The sequence below is a fragment of the Littorina saxatilis genome, linkage group LG12, assembly GCF_037325665.1.
Source record: "Littorina saxatilis isolate snail1 linkage group LG12, US_GU_Lsax_2.0, whole genome shotgun sequence".
NCBI lineage: Eukaryota > Metazoa > Mollusca > Gastropoda > Littorinimorpha > Littorinidae > Littorina > Littorina saxatilis.
Window position 1 is genome coordinate 10,122,672 of NC_090256.1, and position 17,307 is coordinate 10,139,978.

The 17,307-nt window shown below is 41.2% G+C and overlaps 2 protein-coding genes across 2 annotated transcripts in view; one reads left to right on the forward strand and one right to left on the reverse strand.

The window, feature by feature from the left end:
- Window positions 1–4,185: 4,185 nt before the first annotated feature.
- LOC138982534 (T-cell immunoglobulin and mucin domain-containing protein 2-like) lies at window positions 4,186–4,611 on the reverse strand. The gene has a single exon (XM_070355838.1). The coding sequence runs from the start codon at window positions 4,609–4,611 to the stop codon at window positions 4,186–4,188; it is 426 nt and encodes a 141-aa protein (XP_070211939.1).
- Window positions 4,612–6,970: 2,359 nt separating this feature from the next.
- The window catches only part of LOC138981221 (beta-lactamase domain-containing protein 2-like), a 15,407-nt gene continuing 5,070 nt past the window's right edge, over window positions 6,971–17,307 (forward strand). The window contains exons 1-5 of the mRNA XM_070354066.1: window positions 6,971–7,331; window positions 8,468–8,659; window positions 10,352–10,451; window positions 10,938–11,046; window positions 12,632–12,754. Coding sequence (XP_070210167.1) covers window positions 7,183–7,331; window positions 8,468–8,659; window positions 10,352–10,451; window positions 10,938–11,046; window positions 12,632–12,754 — 673 coding nt within the window. The 5' untranslated portion in view covers window positions 6,971–7,182. The remainder of the gene's footprint in view (window positions 7,332–8,467; window positions 8,660–10,351; window positions 10,452–10,937; window positions 11,047–12,631; window positions 12,755–17,307) is intronic.

The following is a 17,307-nucleotide window of genomic DNA, read 5'->3' on the forward strand; positions in this document are numbered from 1 at the left end:
ATATTGTATTTTCGCCTTACGCGACTTGTTATATTTAGTCAAGTTTTGACTAAATATTTTAACATCGAGGGGGAATCGAAACGAGGGTCGTGGTGTATGTGCGTGTGTCTGTGTGTGTGTCTGTGTGTGTGTGTAGAGCGATTCAGACTAAACTACTGGACCGATCTTTATGAAATTTGACATGAGAGTTCCTGGGTATGAAATCCCCGAACGTTTTTTTCATTTTTTTGATAAATGTCTTTGATGACGTCATATCCGGCTTTTCGTGAAAGTTGAGGCGGCACTGTCACGCCCTCATTTTTCAACCAAATTGGTTGAAATTTTGGTCAAGTACTCTTCGACGAAGCCCGGGGTTCGGTATTGCATTTCAGCTTGGTGGCTTAAAAATTAATTAATGACTTTGGTCATTAAAAATCTGAAAATTGTTAAAAAAAATAAAAATTTATAAAACGATCCAAATTTACGTTTATCTTATTCTCCATCATTTTCTGATTCCAAAAACATATAAATATGTTATATTTGGATTAAAAACAAGCTCTGAAAATTAAATATATAAAAATTATTATCAAAATTAAATTGTCCAAATCAATTTAAAAACACTTTCATCTTATTCCTTGTCGGTTCCTGATTCCAAAAATATATAGATATGATATGTTTGGATTAAAAACACGCTCAGAAAGTTAAAACGAACAGAGGTACAGAAAAGCGTGCTATGCAGCATAGCGTAACCACTACCCCGCTCTTCTTGTCAATTTCACTGCCAATGCTGTGAGCGGTGGACCACGAGTATACGGTCTTGCTGCGTTGCATTGCGTTCAGTTTCATTCTGTGAGTTCGACAGCAACTTGACTAAATATTGTATTTTCGCCTTACGCGACTTGTTTTGTCCTCCAGAGCCTGACAAATTGAGTTTCTACATGTTTTGTTAGCGCGTGTTTCAGTCTTGCCGGGTGTATTGTGCTTTGGTTTTGCCACACGTGTTTGAAGCCTGAGGAAGTCAGGAACTCGCGTACAAATAAGAGCCATTTATTTTCCTCTTTATGTTCTTGTGAGAGAAGGCTTGAGTAAGTTTGCCTAAGAAGCCCATGTTGGTCAGATTCCATGATGTGTAACCAAAATGATATGATCTGTCCCAATATTTTTGTGCTGATCGGAAATCTGCCCAATTCAGCCAGTACTGGGAAATTCATTGATTTTCTGTGTACTCCTAAAAGTTGCTTGCAGAATTTCATGTGTACGTTTTCATGCGGAATTGAAGGACAGTCGTTATACATTTTTCAAGGAGATTATTCTCAAGGTTCTGCGTGTCCTTTAAGTTTATATCTTTGCAGTAAGGGAGCCAAATTTCAGAGCCAAAGGTCAGAATAGGTGCAACTAATGTATCAAAGAGTTTCGCCATTACTGGGACACTTATGTTCTTTGTTCGTACTGCTCGTTTGAGCGAGTGCAGAGCTTTGCTCCCTTGTCGGGAGAGATGGTTCTGTGCCATTTTCATGTCTCCGCGTTTATTGAATATGATGCCGAGATATTTGTAGTTGTCTGTAGTATTGATTATGGCATCGCCAATTTTGAAGAAGAGGGGGAGTATGGGTTCGTGCTTGGAGAAAACTATCACCTTTGTTTTTTCGCGATTAATTTGTAATCCCCATTTATTGCAGTATTCATGGAGGCTGTTGAGTTTGTCCTGTAATCCTTTCTTTGTAGTTGAGAGAATAACAATGTCGTCAGCATACATTAGGCATGGCACCGGAACGAGTCCAGCCTCATCCACAGTTGGGGAGTCACAGTCTTTTAAGCTATCAACTATGTCATTAATAAAAATATTAAACAGTGTTGGGCTTAGGGTATTACCTTGGAGAACACCTTTTCTTACTGTGATTTCCCGCGATAGGCCGACTTCTGTCTTTGAGCATACGGTTGCATTATTATACATTTCTTGCACAACTTGCAGTAGTTTGCCTCCTATCCCTATCTCCTGCATCTTATATAGTAATCCTGTGTGCCAGATACTGTCGAATGCCTTAGCGAAGTCAATGAAACAGCCGTACAGTCTGCCATTTGTAGTTCTGAGGGTATCATTGACTAGCTTTTTTAGGATGAACACTTGGTCTTGCGTTCGAGACGATTTTCTGAAGCCGGCTTGCTCTTTAGCTAGCAGGCTGTTGTTCTCGAGGAAGTTTGTTATTCTATTGTTAATGACCTGACAGAAAAAGTTTGCCATTGTGTTGTTAAGAGTGACGCCTCTGTAGTTACTAGTGTTGTGTGGGTCTCCGTTTTTGAATATGGGCACATTCACTCCTTTCTTCCATTGTTCGGGATATGTTCCATATTGTATTAACTGGTTGAAGAGCTGTTGTATGATAGGCCTCAATACAGGGAGACTTGTTTTGATCATTTCATTTGTAATACCGTCTATTCCTGGAGATTTTTTCAGCTTTATATTTCGAGCAGCCTTTTCTATCTCTGTGGCTGTTATTGGAAAATCTAGTAGGTTTGTTTGATGTGTTTGTTGAGCTATCTTTTCTTTCATGATTGAATCACGGGTACCGTCTATCTCGGTGTTTTGACCGAGCAGCTTCTCAAGGTGGGCAATCCATTTGGCTCCACTCACTTGCGTCTGGTTCCGGTTGTGTGCGGACTCTGAGTCCTTGAGTTGCTTAATTAGTTTCCATACAGAGGAAGGGTCTTTGTCCATTGCTTCATTTAACATTGTGACCAATGAGGTTTTGTAGGTTAGTTTCTTTTTTCGTAGTTGGCTGTTGTACTTTTTTCTCTGTGCAAAATATTTTTCTCTTACACCGCGGTTGAAGGGGTCTCTATTTAGGGCATTTAGAAGTGACCTAACTTCTTTTCTTTGTTTGTCACATTCGTTGTCAAACCATCTTTTGTTACATCTTCGTTTCTTAGTGTTGGCCTTTTTAGTTCGGCAGGTTAGTGATATATCGGCAGCCGATTGGAGAATATTTGTGAGCTCCTCAACACGAGTGTTTATGTCATCAGTATTCTGTGAGCATGTGCTGGTGGTATTGCTTAATTTTTGCTGCAAATTAAAAATAGATGTTTGAACTGGCGCTATGTTCAGTGCAGCTTGAAATCGTTTTGCTGATTCTTCAGTCCATATATATGAAACAGCCGCCGTGACCGGGGGTTTGGTTTTTATGCAGTTTGTTGTTCCTGTGGAGTGTAAGGAGAATGAACCTTCAGCCTTATTTTTTGTACAGACGGGAAGATATATACATAATTCTAATGGACAGTGGTCAGAATATTTAGATAAGGCATGCACTGTCATGGAATGAACATCTTTCAATAGTGTGTTAGAACATATGAAATAATCGACAACACTCGCTCCAAGCGGTGTAATACAAGTAAAATGTCCCTGTAGATCGCCGATTGTTCTCCCATTGAGAATACACAGATTGTTATCCAGGCAGGCATCCACGAGTTTTCGCCCATTTTTTTGGACTAAGGCGTCCATCGATCGGCGAGCATGCACATTATCAATGGTGTAACACTCTGGCAGTGTGTATCTGTTTTCAGATTCAGAGTCATTAGTAATATAGTCCATTAGTAGACCGGTTCTTGCATTGAAGTCCCCACATATAATCACTTGTCCTTTATTAGAATATTCCTGGAGTTCTGCTTCCAGTCTTTCCCAGATTGCGGCACAGTGGTCCCGTCCAAAAGTGGAATACTCTGGAGGTGCGTAAATGCATCCCACATACACAGTCTCTTCTGTTCTGTGACTAATTTTAAACCATGCAGTATCGCTGTTATTTTCGGGTATAAATTTGACATGTTGTTTTATAGCATCCCTCACATATATAGATATTCCTCCAGATGCTTTTTGTGCTCTAGCACGTCTCTTTCTACAGTAATGCACAGGTACAAATCCTGGAATTGAAACATCCCGACAGTTATCTTTATCTAGGTGTGTTTCTTGCATACATATAAAATCATATGTGACTAGTTTATCTATAATTTGCTGTTCCCTCAATTTATTCGTCCTTAAGCCATCTATGGTCTCTCTATATCCTTTGATGTTCCATGATAGGATTCTATAAGCTTGATGGGCACACATTCTGGTACGTTATACACATGTAAGATCGTCGGTGCCCTGCCCTAATAATCGTCTTCTAATAATAAGCCTTCTGACTAAAGTGTCACATTGCCATACTTTCTATGTGTTTACTTGCCGTTAGTACCATCTGTTGTGGTAGTGGCTTCGTTGTTCCCTCTGATGGTGGTGGGCGTGGTCGTCGTCCCAGTTGTGGTGGGCGTAGTTGTTGTGCCGGTAGCGGTGGGCGTAGTTGTCGTCCCGCCGTTGAGGGTGATAGTCATCTCTCCGACTGTTCCCCTTGTGTGGGGGATAATCCCTGTGTCGCCAGTTGTCATGACGACGCGGGGTGTGTGTGGGGCCGTAGTCGTGAATCTGTGCGTCGTGGTAGCTGTGGCGTTGGTTGTCGTCCTGACGACGCGGGGAGTGTGTCGGGTTGTAGTCGTTGGTCTGTGTGTCGTGGTAGCTGCGGCGTTGGTTGTCGTCCTTCCGTCTTCGCCTGGGCTGTTGGTGGTGGTCAGGTTGGCTCGTCCTTGTGTCGTGATGTTTCCTGTCATTACCGTTTGTTGAGCGGCGTGGAGACGGGTAGGGTCGCCTTTCTGCCTTTGTCCAGAACAGGGCGTGCACATGTCGGCCGATGTTCGCTGCTAGCACACTTGTTCCCCGTTGACTAGGGTGGATGCCGTCTTGTCCCCAGTAACCCTGATTCGTTGATTTCAGGGTGGAGTGGTCAATGAAGGAAACCCTGTCTTCATCGTGTCTGGGGTGAGGTGTGGCATATGTGGGGGTTGGGGGGGGGGGGGGGGGCACGGGACGGAGGCTTGACTGGCACGAGAGCTCCTTACCGGCCACCGGAGTCTAGTCACATCCACCCCGTAACAAGACTAGTCCCTGTGACCCGATTCGCACTTCGCTCAGCATGATTCACGGAGACACAAATTAAGTTGTGCGTTCGTATTTTGTTGTATGTGGTGGTCTAGTGATAAAACAGCCTTGCGAAGTCGGATTTAGTGGCCGGGACTCTTTCAGTCAGAGTAGAAACTGAATTTCTCTATGAGATAATAAAGTATTCTTATTCTTATTCTTATTCTTATTCTATCGGCCACTAAAGAAGTTCAATTTGAAGGCCGGCTAAGTCAGTGACACACATTGTCAGTGACACACGTGACACTGACGGCACATAAACACACACACACACACACACAGACACATACACACACCGTGACCGTGCACACGTGACACACACCGTGCACACACACACACACACCATGCTGTACTCAGCAGGCACGCACACACACACACACACACTGACACACAAACACACACTGACACACAAACACACACTGACACACAAACACACACCAGGGCCGGACCCAGGGGGGGGGGGGGGGGGGGTTCCAGGGGTTCCGGAACCCCACCCCTGGAAAAAGCATGTACCTTGTTTGAGTGGTTTTTTTGTTTTTGTTTTTTTTAAATAAATTTTGTGTGTGTCTCTAACAAATTTTATTCAATGTTTTAGCACCAAAACAATGCTGCTCTTAACCCTCAAAACAAGGCCCAGAATGCACCAGATTGCACAGATTTTAACGGTTTTTCAAAAATTTTCCGGGGGAGCATGCCCCCGGACCCCTCTAGTTCAGCAGGCGCGCGCTTGTGGCTTTGCCACTTCGCTGATTTGCCCCCCCAAAAAAGGAGGAACCCCCCCCCCCCCCCCCCTTACAACTCATTTGGTCCGGCCCTGCACACACACACACACACACAAACAGATCATCTGAGCAAACAAGCAAACAAAGCACTTCATGCTTTACGTCGAACGTTCCGTAAAACTGATATCAACATAAAAGTTATGTTACAATTGTATGATAGTTTGATTTCACCAATATCAACATATGGTGCAGAAATCTGGTTTCCACACCAGATTAATACAAATGAACTATTAGATTTATCAAAAATGTTTAAAGAATGCATGACTTGTAAATATCAACATGAAAAAGTTCATTCAAAATTCTGTAAACAAATTCTTGGGGTACATAAGAAAACTATGGTAGTACCAGTACTAGGAGAATTAGGAAGATTCCCAGTTAGCATTACAATAATGTAATATCATTGCGTACTGGTTACACATATTGGATCTTCCAAAAACATCTCATCTGAACAAAATATATAATCTTGTGTACACCAAAGACAGTGAAACATATCCATGGATATCATTTGTAAAACAATTGTTACAAGTCATTGGATTAGATCATGTGTGGAAAAATCAATCCACTTTTAATGTCAAAAGGTTAAAATATGTTATATGTCAAAAATTGGAACTCCAATATATATACAATTCTGGAAAGGTCAAATAAGAAGTTCACCAAAGTTAAATTTTTATCAAAAAATAGTAACAAATTATAAAACGGAACCATATCTGTTATGCATAAAACAAAGAAAATATAAACAATCGTTGTGTAAACTGAGAATAAGTGCCCACGACCTGAAAATTGAAACTGGTAGATACAGCAATACACCTAGGGAAAATAGATTATGTGAAACATGTGGAGTAATAGAAGATGAAATACATTTTCTAGATAACTGCATAGAAAACAACCAATTACGAAAATCTTTCATGAGTGAAATTAATCTACCCATATATTCATATGATGTACCAAGCCAACTTTTGCAAGTAGACAAAGTACAAACTAAATTGGGAGAATTTGTATATAATTGCTTCCAAAAAAAAGAAAAAAATGTAATCATTTGGTTATTTATCTTCCCGTGTCTTATAAACACTACGTTTCATGACAATAAAGTTTATTCGTATTCGTATTCGTATTCACACACAACATATGCCGGTCAGGTGCGAGCTACGAGACTGATGCGTCTTCGTCGCTGTCGGTGTACAGAAATTGATCTGCGCAAGCAATCAAGGGAGACCACGCTTCGGATAAGAAATGCAGTCGACAGTCACTTTGCAAGCTTACTGCTCAAAGTCTTTCCATCAGAAGGGTCAAAACATGCCCCTCATTTTCATCTGGTACCCGTGAGGACGTGACATTTCAGTCAGAGTAGAACGCATACAGTGTACTTATAAGCAAGGCATCCATTTTCCACTCATCGGCGGAAACATTGTTGAATGTTTTGAAATGGGTGCGGTTTCTGTGCTGTTAAAACTGGCTGCAGCGGCGGTGGTGGTCAGTATTGGTGTGCGAGTTTTTTTGTCCCGGAAACAGCTTCCTCCTGCCACTGAGGGTTTCTTCTTGCCGCAGTACCGGCCTGTGGCGGAGCTTTTCAGGTTCGGGTATTTCATGTATCATTTGTCAGAATGTTTGAAAATGAAAGTCCCCCCCCCCCCCCACCCCCAATAGACGTACACGAAATGATGAGAATACAGACTCACAATGACCTAACTGCATCGAAAAGTAGACATGATGGAAATATATATAATTAAAAAACATGTCCACTCACATTATAAAAATATAATTGCGTTCATGTAACTTGCAGGCCTTATTTAATTGTGTGCTTATATTCTGTATAATTTATGCACACACTTTCTCACAGGTGCATGCATGTGCATTACATTTAGAAACAACACTCACATTATCACATGCACACATGCTTCAATTGACTAATACTTGATCAATCTTCTGTGCTCCCTGCATGACGAACATGCAACTATAAACTTAAGGGCATCGACCAATTAACACTTGTACATCGGCATGGCTGTTCTATTGACCAAGGTGTGACCCTGCATGCATGGTGGCTTTCAAGTCGTCAAACAGACGTACTCTGCCTCCAGGTTTGCTTGAATATGTCATGAATGTCGCACATGAAAACCATGTGCAAATAATTAAGCCAGACATTATTAGCAATGAATCATATAACCTTTTAATTCCACACTTTCCTTTGTACTGCAATTTCAGCTTCTATTAAAATCATGTTTTAGTGTCAGTAAATCACTGAATGCCTGGTTTTATTTTATGAGGAGCTAAATCGATAGATAGATTATTGTGGAAATTGTTTTCTTATTTTCAATTAGGCCACACAAAAAAAGTTGTATGTTTCTGGTCACCCGACCCTACCTAGTTTTTTCCCGCCGACCCTAGCCTTTTTTTTTTATTGCATTTGTAAAAAAAAAGCACAAAAAAAGCGTCAAGACGAAAGTAACAGACGGCAGACGACACAAGGGGGATAACCCCGCATCCCTTTTGTCTCATTTGTTTTGTAATGTGTTGTCTTTCTCTTTGTATAGTAAGTCCAGTCTCTTTGTGTCACTGTATAGTTATTTTCTACCCTGACCAAAAAAATTAAAATAAATAAATAAAAAAAAATAAAAAAATACCTACCTACCTACCCTATTTTTTGTAGCCATGTTACCAGAAACATACAACTTTTTTTTTGTGTGCCTCATACCAAATTCTTTTTTGACAGAAAATTTGTGGTGGATGGCACCGAGAGAGGAGGCTCCTTTGCAGTGTATCACAAGGGGGAGCCACTGGTGGACTTGTGGGGAGGTTACGCTGACCCAGACAGCCAGCGACCGTGGCGTGAGGACACTGTCACCATGGTGTGGTCATGTACAAAAGGAGCAAGTGCTCTCGCCATTGCTGTGCTGGTGGACAGGTTCGTATAGGTCAAAATGTATATATATCAATCATGTACAATATCATACACAGAATATATCCAGCAAAAAGCTCTAATGCATTAGGATTACGTTTCACCATGAATGAAAATCATAAAAATAAGACAGGTTGGCCCTAAAACTCGAAGATATATATTGCACCAGCCTTTGGCTATACATGTATTATAATTAATGGCACAGTAAGCCTCCCGTAAACCATCACAGATACGGTCAGGCTTTTACACACGTGGTAACGCACTTGCGCTCGGAAGCGAGAGGTTGCGAGTTCGACCCTGGGTCAGGGCGTTAGCAATTTTCTCCCCCCTTTCCTAACCTAGGTAGTGGGTTCAAGTGCTAGTCCTTCGGATGAGACGAAAAACCGAGGTCCCTTCGTGCACACTACATTGGGGTGTGCACGTTAAAGATCCCACGATTGACAAAAGGGTCTTTCTTGGCAAAATTGTATAGGCATAGATAAAAAATTTCTACCAAAATACCCGTGTGACTTGGAATAATAGGCCGTGAAAAGTAGGATATGCGCCGAAATGGCTGCGATCTGCTGGTCGATGTGAATGCGTGATGTATTGTGTAAAAAATTCCATCTCACACGGCATGAATAGGTAACATGCGCCTTGAGTCCGAGTCTCGAGATACGCGCGCGATATAAAACTTCATATATAATAATAACATTGCAAACACCCTTTCATTTAAACACTCACCTATTGAGAACATCCTAGGTGCCCCCCCGTAAAGAGCGAACAATTTTCAAAGAATTTATTTTTGCGTGGTTTATCTTACCCCTGAGCCATCGTGAACCTGTGTGATCCAGTTTCCCTTTTTCATAATGTAGTCGTCAGTTAGTCATTTGAATGCGACTCGATGTGAGCTTATCTGCAATAGCACGTTTTTATGCACAAAACAAATGGCTGTGGTTCACAAGAACTCTAGCGATGGCTTTTGACTGTTGAGAGGAACTGGCGATATGCATAAACCGTCATCTGCTACGACCCTTGCGTGACCCTGCTTCCGGGCTTTTCTTTTTTCAAACTTTCACAACTTCGAATTGTACTGATCTTGTCTTGATGAAAAAAGAATTCTTTCATGATTAAAGAACGTTTGTGTAACAAGCTGTCAATTTATTATTTAGATTTTAAAAGTTAGGTCTTGTGCAAAAACGCACCACGGTCCAAAAACATTCTGATAATCATCGATCCACAGCTATGGCCAGTTTACAACGATAGAATGAGACCCGAAGGGAAGTAACTCATTTTTGACCTGAGTTCAGGATGGGTCCAAAAAGTGTCCAAGACAATCTGCAAAATTAATTCTTTAAAAATTGCTCGCTCTTTACGCTCTTTACGTAGGGCACCTAAGATGTTCCCGTTTGGTGAGCGTTCAAATGTAAGGGTGTTGTACTGTGTGTAAAAGCCTGACAGTATCTGTGATGGTTTACGGGAGGCTTACTGTGCCTTTAAGTGTTCTTTTGATTTTACCAGCCAAAGAAAAAAATATATTAATCAAAGTAGTAAGAGCATCTCAGGCAATTTTCTGCTGGGACCACAAATGATTCTTGCTTTTGTAACACTAAAAGTCTACTTATATATCAGATTTCAAAATTTTATTCATTTGCTTGATTTTGAAACATGAGCAATCTAATTATTTCAAATTTCAGAATGTCATTCTTTTGATTTCAGAGGTCTACTGGACTACAAGGCTGAGGTGTGGAAGTACTGGCCTGAGTTTGCACAGAACAGCAAAAGCAACATCACTGTGGAGATGGTGATGAGTCATTCAGTGAGTATACTTGGTCTCAGTGTTGAGCGTGCCGTGTTCCTGCCAATTTGACATTTCTAGACATTTTACTTGTGAAAAAAAGGAATGATAAATTCACCTGTCAGTCGTATATGTTAATTAAGTTCCATTTGACCTTCTTTTTTTTGTTTTCTTTTTACTGATAGCAGAGTTAGTTTAGAGTTTAGACATTAGTTTAACTGCCCTTGATCATAAGACTATTTTTGATTATTTTTTCAGTTGTTTTTAGCAGGAACTATAATCTTTTTTCACTTATAAGATAGTGTAAGTTCCCAAACATACATTACTGACAGACGCGTACACAGAAATACAGACACACACATACAGACACACACATACAGACACACACATACAGACACACACACACACACACACACACACACACACACACATACACACACACACACTCCCTCTCTCTCTGAAACTCAAGTTTCTTTTTATATCAGTTTCTTTGTGTGTCACTTTCAGGCAGGCCTGTTGTCACTAGGAGGGCAGTCCATCACTCTAGAGGAGTACAAGAACGACTGGAAGAAAGTTGAACAACTCATGGCTGCTGCTCCTCCTGACTTTCCTCCTGGTAATATATTATTTGTGGTTTCTTCTTCTTCGCTCTTGTGCTGCAACTCGCACATACCCCTCATGCTTAGCACAAGTGGGTTTTTGAGTCACTTGAGAAAAAGTGACTCTATGTAATCGGTCAGTGTTAGTCTGTCCGGCCGGCCGGCCGTCCGGCCGGCCGTCCGTAGACACCACCTTAACGTTGGACTTTTCTCGGAAACTATCAAAGCGATCCGGCTCATATTTTGTTTAGTTGTGACCTCCAATGACCTCTACACTTTAACAATGCTTTCGTTGACCTTTGACCTTTTTCAAGGTCACAGGTCAGCGTCAAAGGAAAAATTAGACATTTTATATCTTTGACAAAGTTCATCGGATGTGATTGAAACTTTGTAGGATTATTCTTTACATCAAAGTATTTACATCTGTAGCCTTTTACGAACGTTATCAGAAAAACAAGGGAGATAACTAGCCTTTTCTGTTCGGCAACACACAACTTAACGTTGGGCTTTTCTCGGAAACTATAAAAGTGACCGGGCTCAAATTTTATGTGAACGTGACTCCCAGTGACCTCTACACTTTGACGTCTGCTTTGGTGACCTTTGACCTTTTTCAAGGTCACAGGTATGTCTTGAAGGAAAAAAATTGAAATATCATATCTCTGAAACTATTCATCGGATTTGATTCAAACTTTATAGGATTATTCTTTACATCAAATTATTTACATCTGTATTGTGTTGTGAATAGCAATTTCTTCCTGTCCATCTGATGCCTCATATAATATTCAGAACTGCGAAAGTGACTCGATCGAGCGTTTGCTCTTCTTGTTACATGTATGACCGTTGCCCTTGTATTAAAGGCAGCAATACTCCATTTTTGAAGGGATTCTAAATTGTGTTTTGGTTTTGAATTATGTCACTGCTGCTGGCGTGAATCCAAGTCTTGCGCACCAGCCATTACTGTTTTAGGGTCTGAAGTCTGTGTTTTCTCAAAAAGATAGTGTGCCTTTAAATAGGCGTTGTTTTTTCAGTTAACAAAATAATTACTCCTCTCTGATCCAGTACCAAATTACTCAGGCCTCAGTAACATTTCAGGAAGTTTTTAACTCCCATGGACGGGTGCAGTGGCATGACATCGGCCTCCTAATTGGAAGGTCGAGAGTTCAAATCCCGGCCTTGGCCGTCTGGTGGGTTAAGGGTGGAGATTTTTCCGATCTCCCAGGTCAACTTATGTGCAGACCTGCTAGTGCCTTATCCCCCTTTGTGTGAACACGCAAGCACAAGACCAAGTGCTCACGGAAAAGATCCTGTAATCCATGTCAGAGTTTGGTGGGTTATAGAAACACAAAAATACGCAGCATGCTTCCCCCGAAATCGGCGTATGATGCCCGAATGGCGGGGTAAAAACGGTCATACACGTAAAAACCCACTAATGCAAAAAACCCACCAAAAAACATGAGTGAATGTGGAAGTTTCAGCCCATGAACGAAGAAGAAAAAGAAGTAGGAGAACTCCCAATGGGTGTCTAAAACTGACAGACAAACGCACAATCTGTGTGGCATGGCGTTTGCAATACTGTTGATCAATGCATTATTTGTCCTGCAGGGAGAAGGGTGGCTTACCACGCATTCACTCTCGCTATGTATGCCGATGCCTTGGTACGCCGAGTGGATCCACAACATCGGAACCTCTCACGCTTTTTTCAAGAGGAAATTGCTATTCCTTTTGGTATGTTGATTTTGTTTCTAAACAAAGAGCATTTATTTTCATTAATATACCGCTGCCTGGGTTACCCATACTATAGGTACACATGTACTCAAGTTAACAAGACGGGGTACTCCCTATTGTAGGTACGCGTGCACTCAAGTAACACAACTGACATCACTGCTGCTGTGTGTACTATGGGTATGCGTGCACTCTGTTTAACCGGACTGAAATGGACTGGGTATTCCCTTCTATGGGTACTCCCTTCTATGGGTATGTGTGCACTCAAGATAACAGACTGACATCACTGCTGCTGCGGGTACTTTGGGTACATGTGCTCTAAATTTAACATGACTGGGTAAGTCCCTACAATGGGTACACGTGCACTTACGTTAACATGACTGGGTATTCCCTTCTATGGGTATGCGTGCACTCAAGTTAACACACTGACATCACTGCTGCTGCTGTGTGTATTATGGGTATGCGTGCACTCTGTATAACCGAACTGACATGGACTGGGTATTCCCTTCTATGGGTACGTGTGTGCTCAAGTTAACAGGACTGAGAGTACAGACATGGACTGGGCACCCCCTACTATGGGTCGGTGTCTAAGGAGAACCGGATGCTGTTACCCTATGTGAATGCTTGGAGAGATCCGTGATGTTTTGTTGTTGCTTACTGTAGCTAATGTCAAAGTTTGATTTTGACTGTGTCGCAGGTTTAACGATGACGGTACGAATAACACAGTATGACGTTTCGACCACTTAGGGTCTGCCTCAGGTACAAATATCAGAAAAAAGAAGAAGACAGACGACAGAAAAGAAAGAAGAACTACAGATTAAAGATTCACACTTTTAACTTTACGACTCACAGCCCAAAATAAACGGACAGAGGAGCAAGGGAGGGTACTCCAGGATACAAAAATGTAAACAAATAAAGGGAAGGAATCATAGAAATGAAATACAATCGAAGTAGACCCGGGTCACAGTGAACACAAGAGTCAACAATAAAACAATATTTTAATGATAAAGGGACAGACAATTAGGCAAAAAAATGGGATCAGAATGGATGGTATTTTTCTTTTACTGTTGGTGATGAAAGGACAGCCTTGGGACCAGTTAAAGGTGTCCCTACTTTGCAGGTGGCCTGTCATGACAGGTACATCTTGGTAAAGATAATAATAATTGTCAGTAAGTACTGGTGTCACATGACTGATATGAACCAGTTGATTGGCTAATGGTGATGCGCTAAAACTGTTAGCGCACTCCAAGATTGCGCTAACTTTTCCACAGAGCGTATTCTTCGGCCCTTTGCCTAAGCGAGACTGTACTCTCATTCTCAGAATTAATTAATGACATGTAGCTTATATTCTCTACAATACCAAATGACCATAAAGTGTTTTTTTCTGACAGATTGCATGTGCCTGTGCCACAGTGCCACTGATCTAAAAATAGAAGCCGCTGTGTTTCATCTCATTTTCGCCGACTTGCATAGATTCTTCTTATATGCCGTGTTAGTGGCATGTAGCTTATCATCCACATTACCAAATGATGAGTTAGTATACAATTCCCAGCGGCTAACAGAAAACACAAGTGTTATTCCGATAACGTACCAGCTAGACCAGCATTTTGGAAGACTGACTCGATCGACTCTGTCATACGTAGCGGACTACACTGAATACGACTGCATCAGTTCAGTAAATGAATGGTTTCCGAATTATTATTTCAAGTCAAGAACAATCGTAATCGAAAACGTGTAGGGTTCAGAACGTTCTTACCATATAATTATAAGACTTATTACCAGCCTGCCTCATGCGTGCAGACTCTGTGCAGACTGCAGTGGTTCGATTGCCCTAGCCTAGCAGACGACATAAACCCCGCTCAGCAAATTAACATATTAGGCAAATGTGAAAGAAAAAACGATGGGGATATAATACGTGTAGGGTTCAGAGCATTCTTACCGTTCATATTTAGTATCAGACTCCCCGATGAGTGAAGATACAACACGAGAAATATGCCACATTTATTTTGAAAATGTGCTAACCGTCGACAGGGTTCGACACTAGCGGGGGCGGGGGGCGGAACGCCCCAGAGTTTTGTGTTCCGCCCCAAACATTGCCGAAGCCTGGGGCCCACTCCGCCCCAGGATAAATTCCAACAATGACAAACCGAAAATTCTAATGCCAAAGCCAATCACGAAAAATCGCCAGTCAAAGTCGTCACTGAAATTTGCGTTACGATTAATGCCACAGTCAAGAAAAAAACACATTGAAATCGTCGAAGGACAATGCCGCAAGGGAAATAACTCCCAGATTGTGCTCTTTAGCGTGAGAGATAAGTCTCGCCTTCAAATGCCAAACGCAAAATGTGGCGACACATCCCTGGTGTAAAAAGACATGGAAATGAAGATGAAGAACAGGGTGGAGAGAAACGAAAAAAGGAGACCGATGCAGCCAAAAGCGCGAAGCGCTGTCGTAATTTCAATGTCTAATGGTGGAAAGAAAAACAGACAATGCATTGCCGCCCGTGTAGATCTTATGGCGGAGAACCACTTGGAAAAAGTGGGGATTCTGAAGGTAATGTTATATACCTTTTTCATCAATAATTATGAAGTAAAAGAACAACTAGATACGTTGATGCCGATCATGGGGTACAGTACTGTACACTCTTTTTCACTTTTCTTGTGTTTTTTATTATTAATTTTTTTTTTAATAAGAGTGGGCCCCAGATTTTTGTTTTCCGCCCCAGCAATTTCCATCTCTGGGGCCAGTGTGGCCCCAGGCCAAATAAGTTAGTGTCGACCCCTGGTCGACCTTGGGGGGGTTAGCCAATTCAAGGGGAGTCACTCTGCACAGTCAATCCTCGAAACTCGACTTGAGGTTTCGAATCATAAAAAACTAAGAACACAGTCCTTTTTCCGAGTTCAAATGAGGTCTCTCTGAAAGATCATCACTGTTTAGCTTAACGCTACGCTGGAATTTACCAACAGAAATTAAAACAAGAGTTTGCGTGTGATGAAAGCACGACACACTTGAGACAGCCCACACAAAAGTAGATCTTCTACGACCTGACCACACAGTTATGCCTATTCAAATGCGCGTAGCAAAATGTGCGTGTTGTATCTTCTTTTTTTCTCTGACGGTACGACAATATCGTTATTGAAACAATCCCAGTGCATAAAGGGATTTATAGAGCAAATCTCGAAAATAATTATTGAACTCAGCGCTATGGGGTTCGTTCAATAATGAATTTTCTTGATTTGCTCTATAAATCCCTTAGTGCACTGGGATGTCTCAATAACTTAAATAATAATAATATTAACAATAATGATAATAATAAAACATTCTTTTATAACGCTGTTCACCGCCAAATGGCAGTCTCATGGCGCTTTACATTAGACATTAAAATTTAACATTTTACATATAAAAAGTTTTCTCGTAAGAAATAACATACAAGCATTAAAAACAATTCATAGACAACGACCACGTATAGTTATATAAGATAATCTAGAATTTTTTTTTTTAAAAAGATGAAAAAACACTAAGATAAGGACACATAGTTAAACATAAAAATAATGTTATAATAAATAATGTTCAATTTCCGACGCGCGCACTTCAATGCTGCTGCCGCTGCTGCCGCTGCTTTGCCGTTAATGCAAGAGCGCGCGTGTATCCTCTGGCACTCCCTTGCCAGAAAGTTTGGCGCCAAAACCTCCACTACAACACCCTCCCCCCTCCCTCCTTACTTCTAGGCCCCGCCCACATCCGCTATCTCCATTCCTTCCCCCTTTCTCACCATCCTTGTCCAGTCCTAAATACCATCGCCTCACCTTCAGTTTAAAAACAATTTATCGTTCCTCTAAACTGACACATAGACAACGACCACGTATATTTATATAAGATAATCTAGAATTTTTTTTTTTAAAAAGATGAAAAAACACTAAGATAAGGACACATAGTTAAACATAAAAAGCCTGACAATAAAACAGAACAGATAATAGACAAAGGGCCTCCAGAAAGTGTCCTTACATGGGAGGTGTCCACTCATCACAGGTACCACTGTTGGTTTAAACAATGTTTTATTAAATCAAACATGATACAAAAATACAACGATAAACAATAGGGACACGAACTCAAGCAAACGCTTATATTACGCGCCCTACGTAGTAGGAAAATAACGCAAATATGATGTCGGACAAGCATTACTTATCAATTGTTGAACTATCTACAAGAAGAGCATAGTTAAAGTAAATCAGAAAGACTAAGAAAAAGCTAGCAGGAGGAAGAGGGGGGAGGGTGGAGGAGGGAGGAGAAAACGGTAGGTACATATAAAAGATGAAGTTGGCAGCGCATACAAATAAGAGTATACATAGTACATTACAAACCATAGTCCTGTGGCAAGTAAGCAGTAGCTCGCTAAATATACATTTGAAAAATGCATATAAAATAAGGTTTGTTGGCATGAATATGGGTACTGAGTCAGGTACCACTGTTCTGTGTTATTCGTATTGTCATCGTTAAACACAAGAGTACAGTATTTGTCGGTCTTTTTGTTTCTCGCTCTCACGTCCAGTCACCG

Bases quoted from the DNA above. Each gene is read 5' to 3' on its own strand.
- LOC138982534 (XM_070355838.1), bottom strand. From the start codon at position 4,611: ATGACAGGAAACATCACGACACAAGGACGAGCCAACCTGACCACCACC.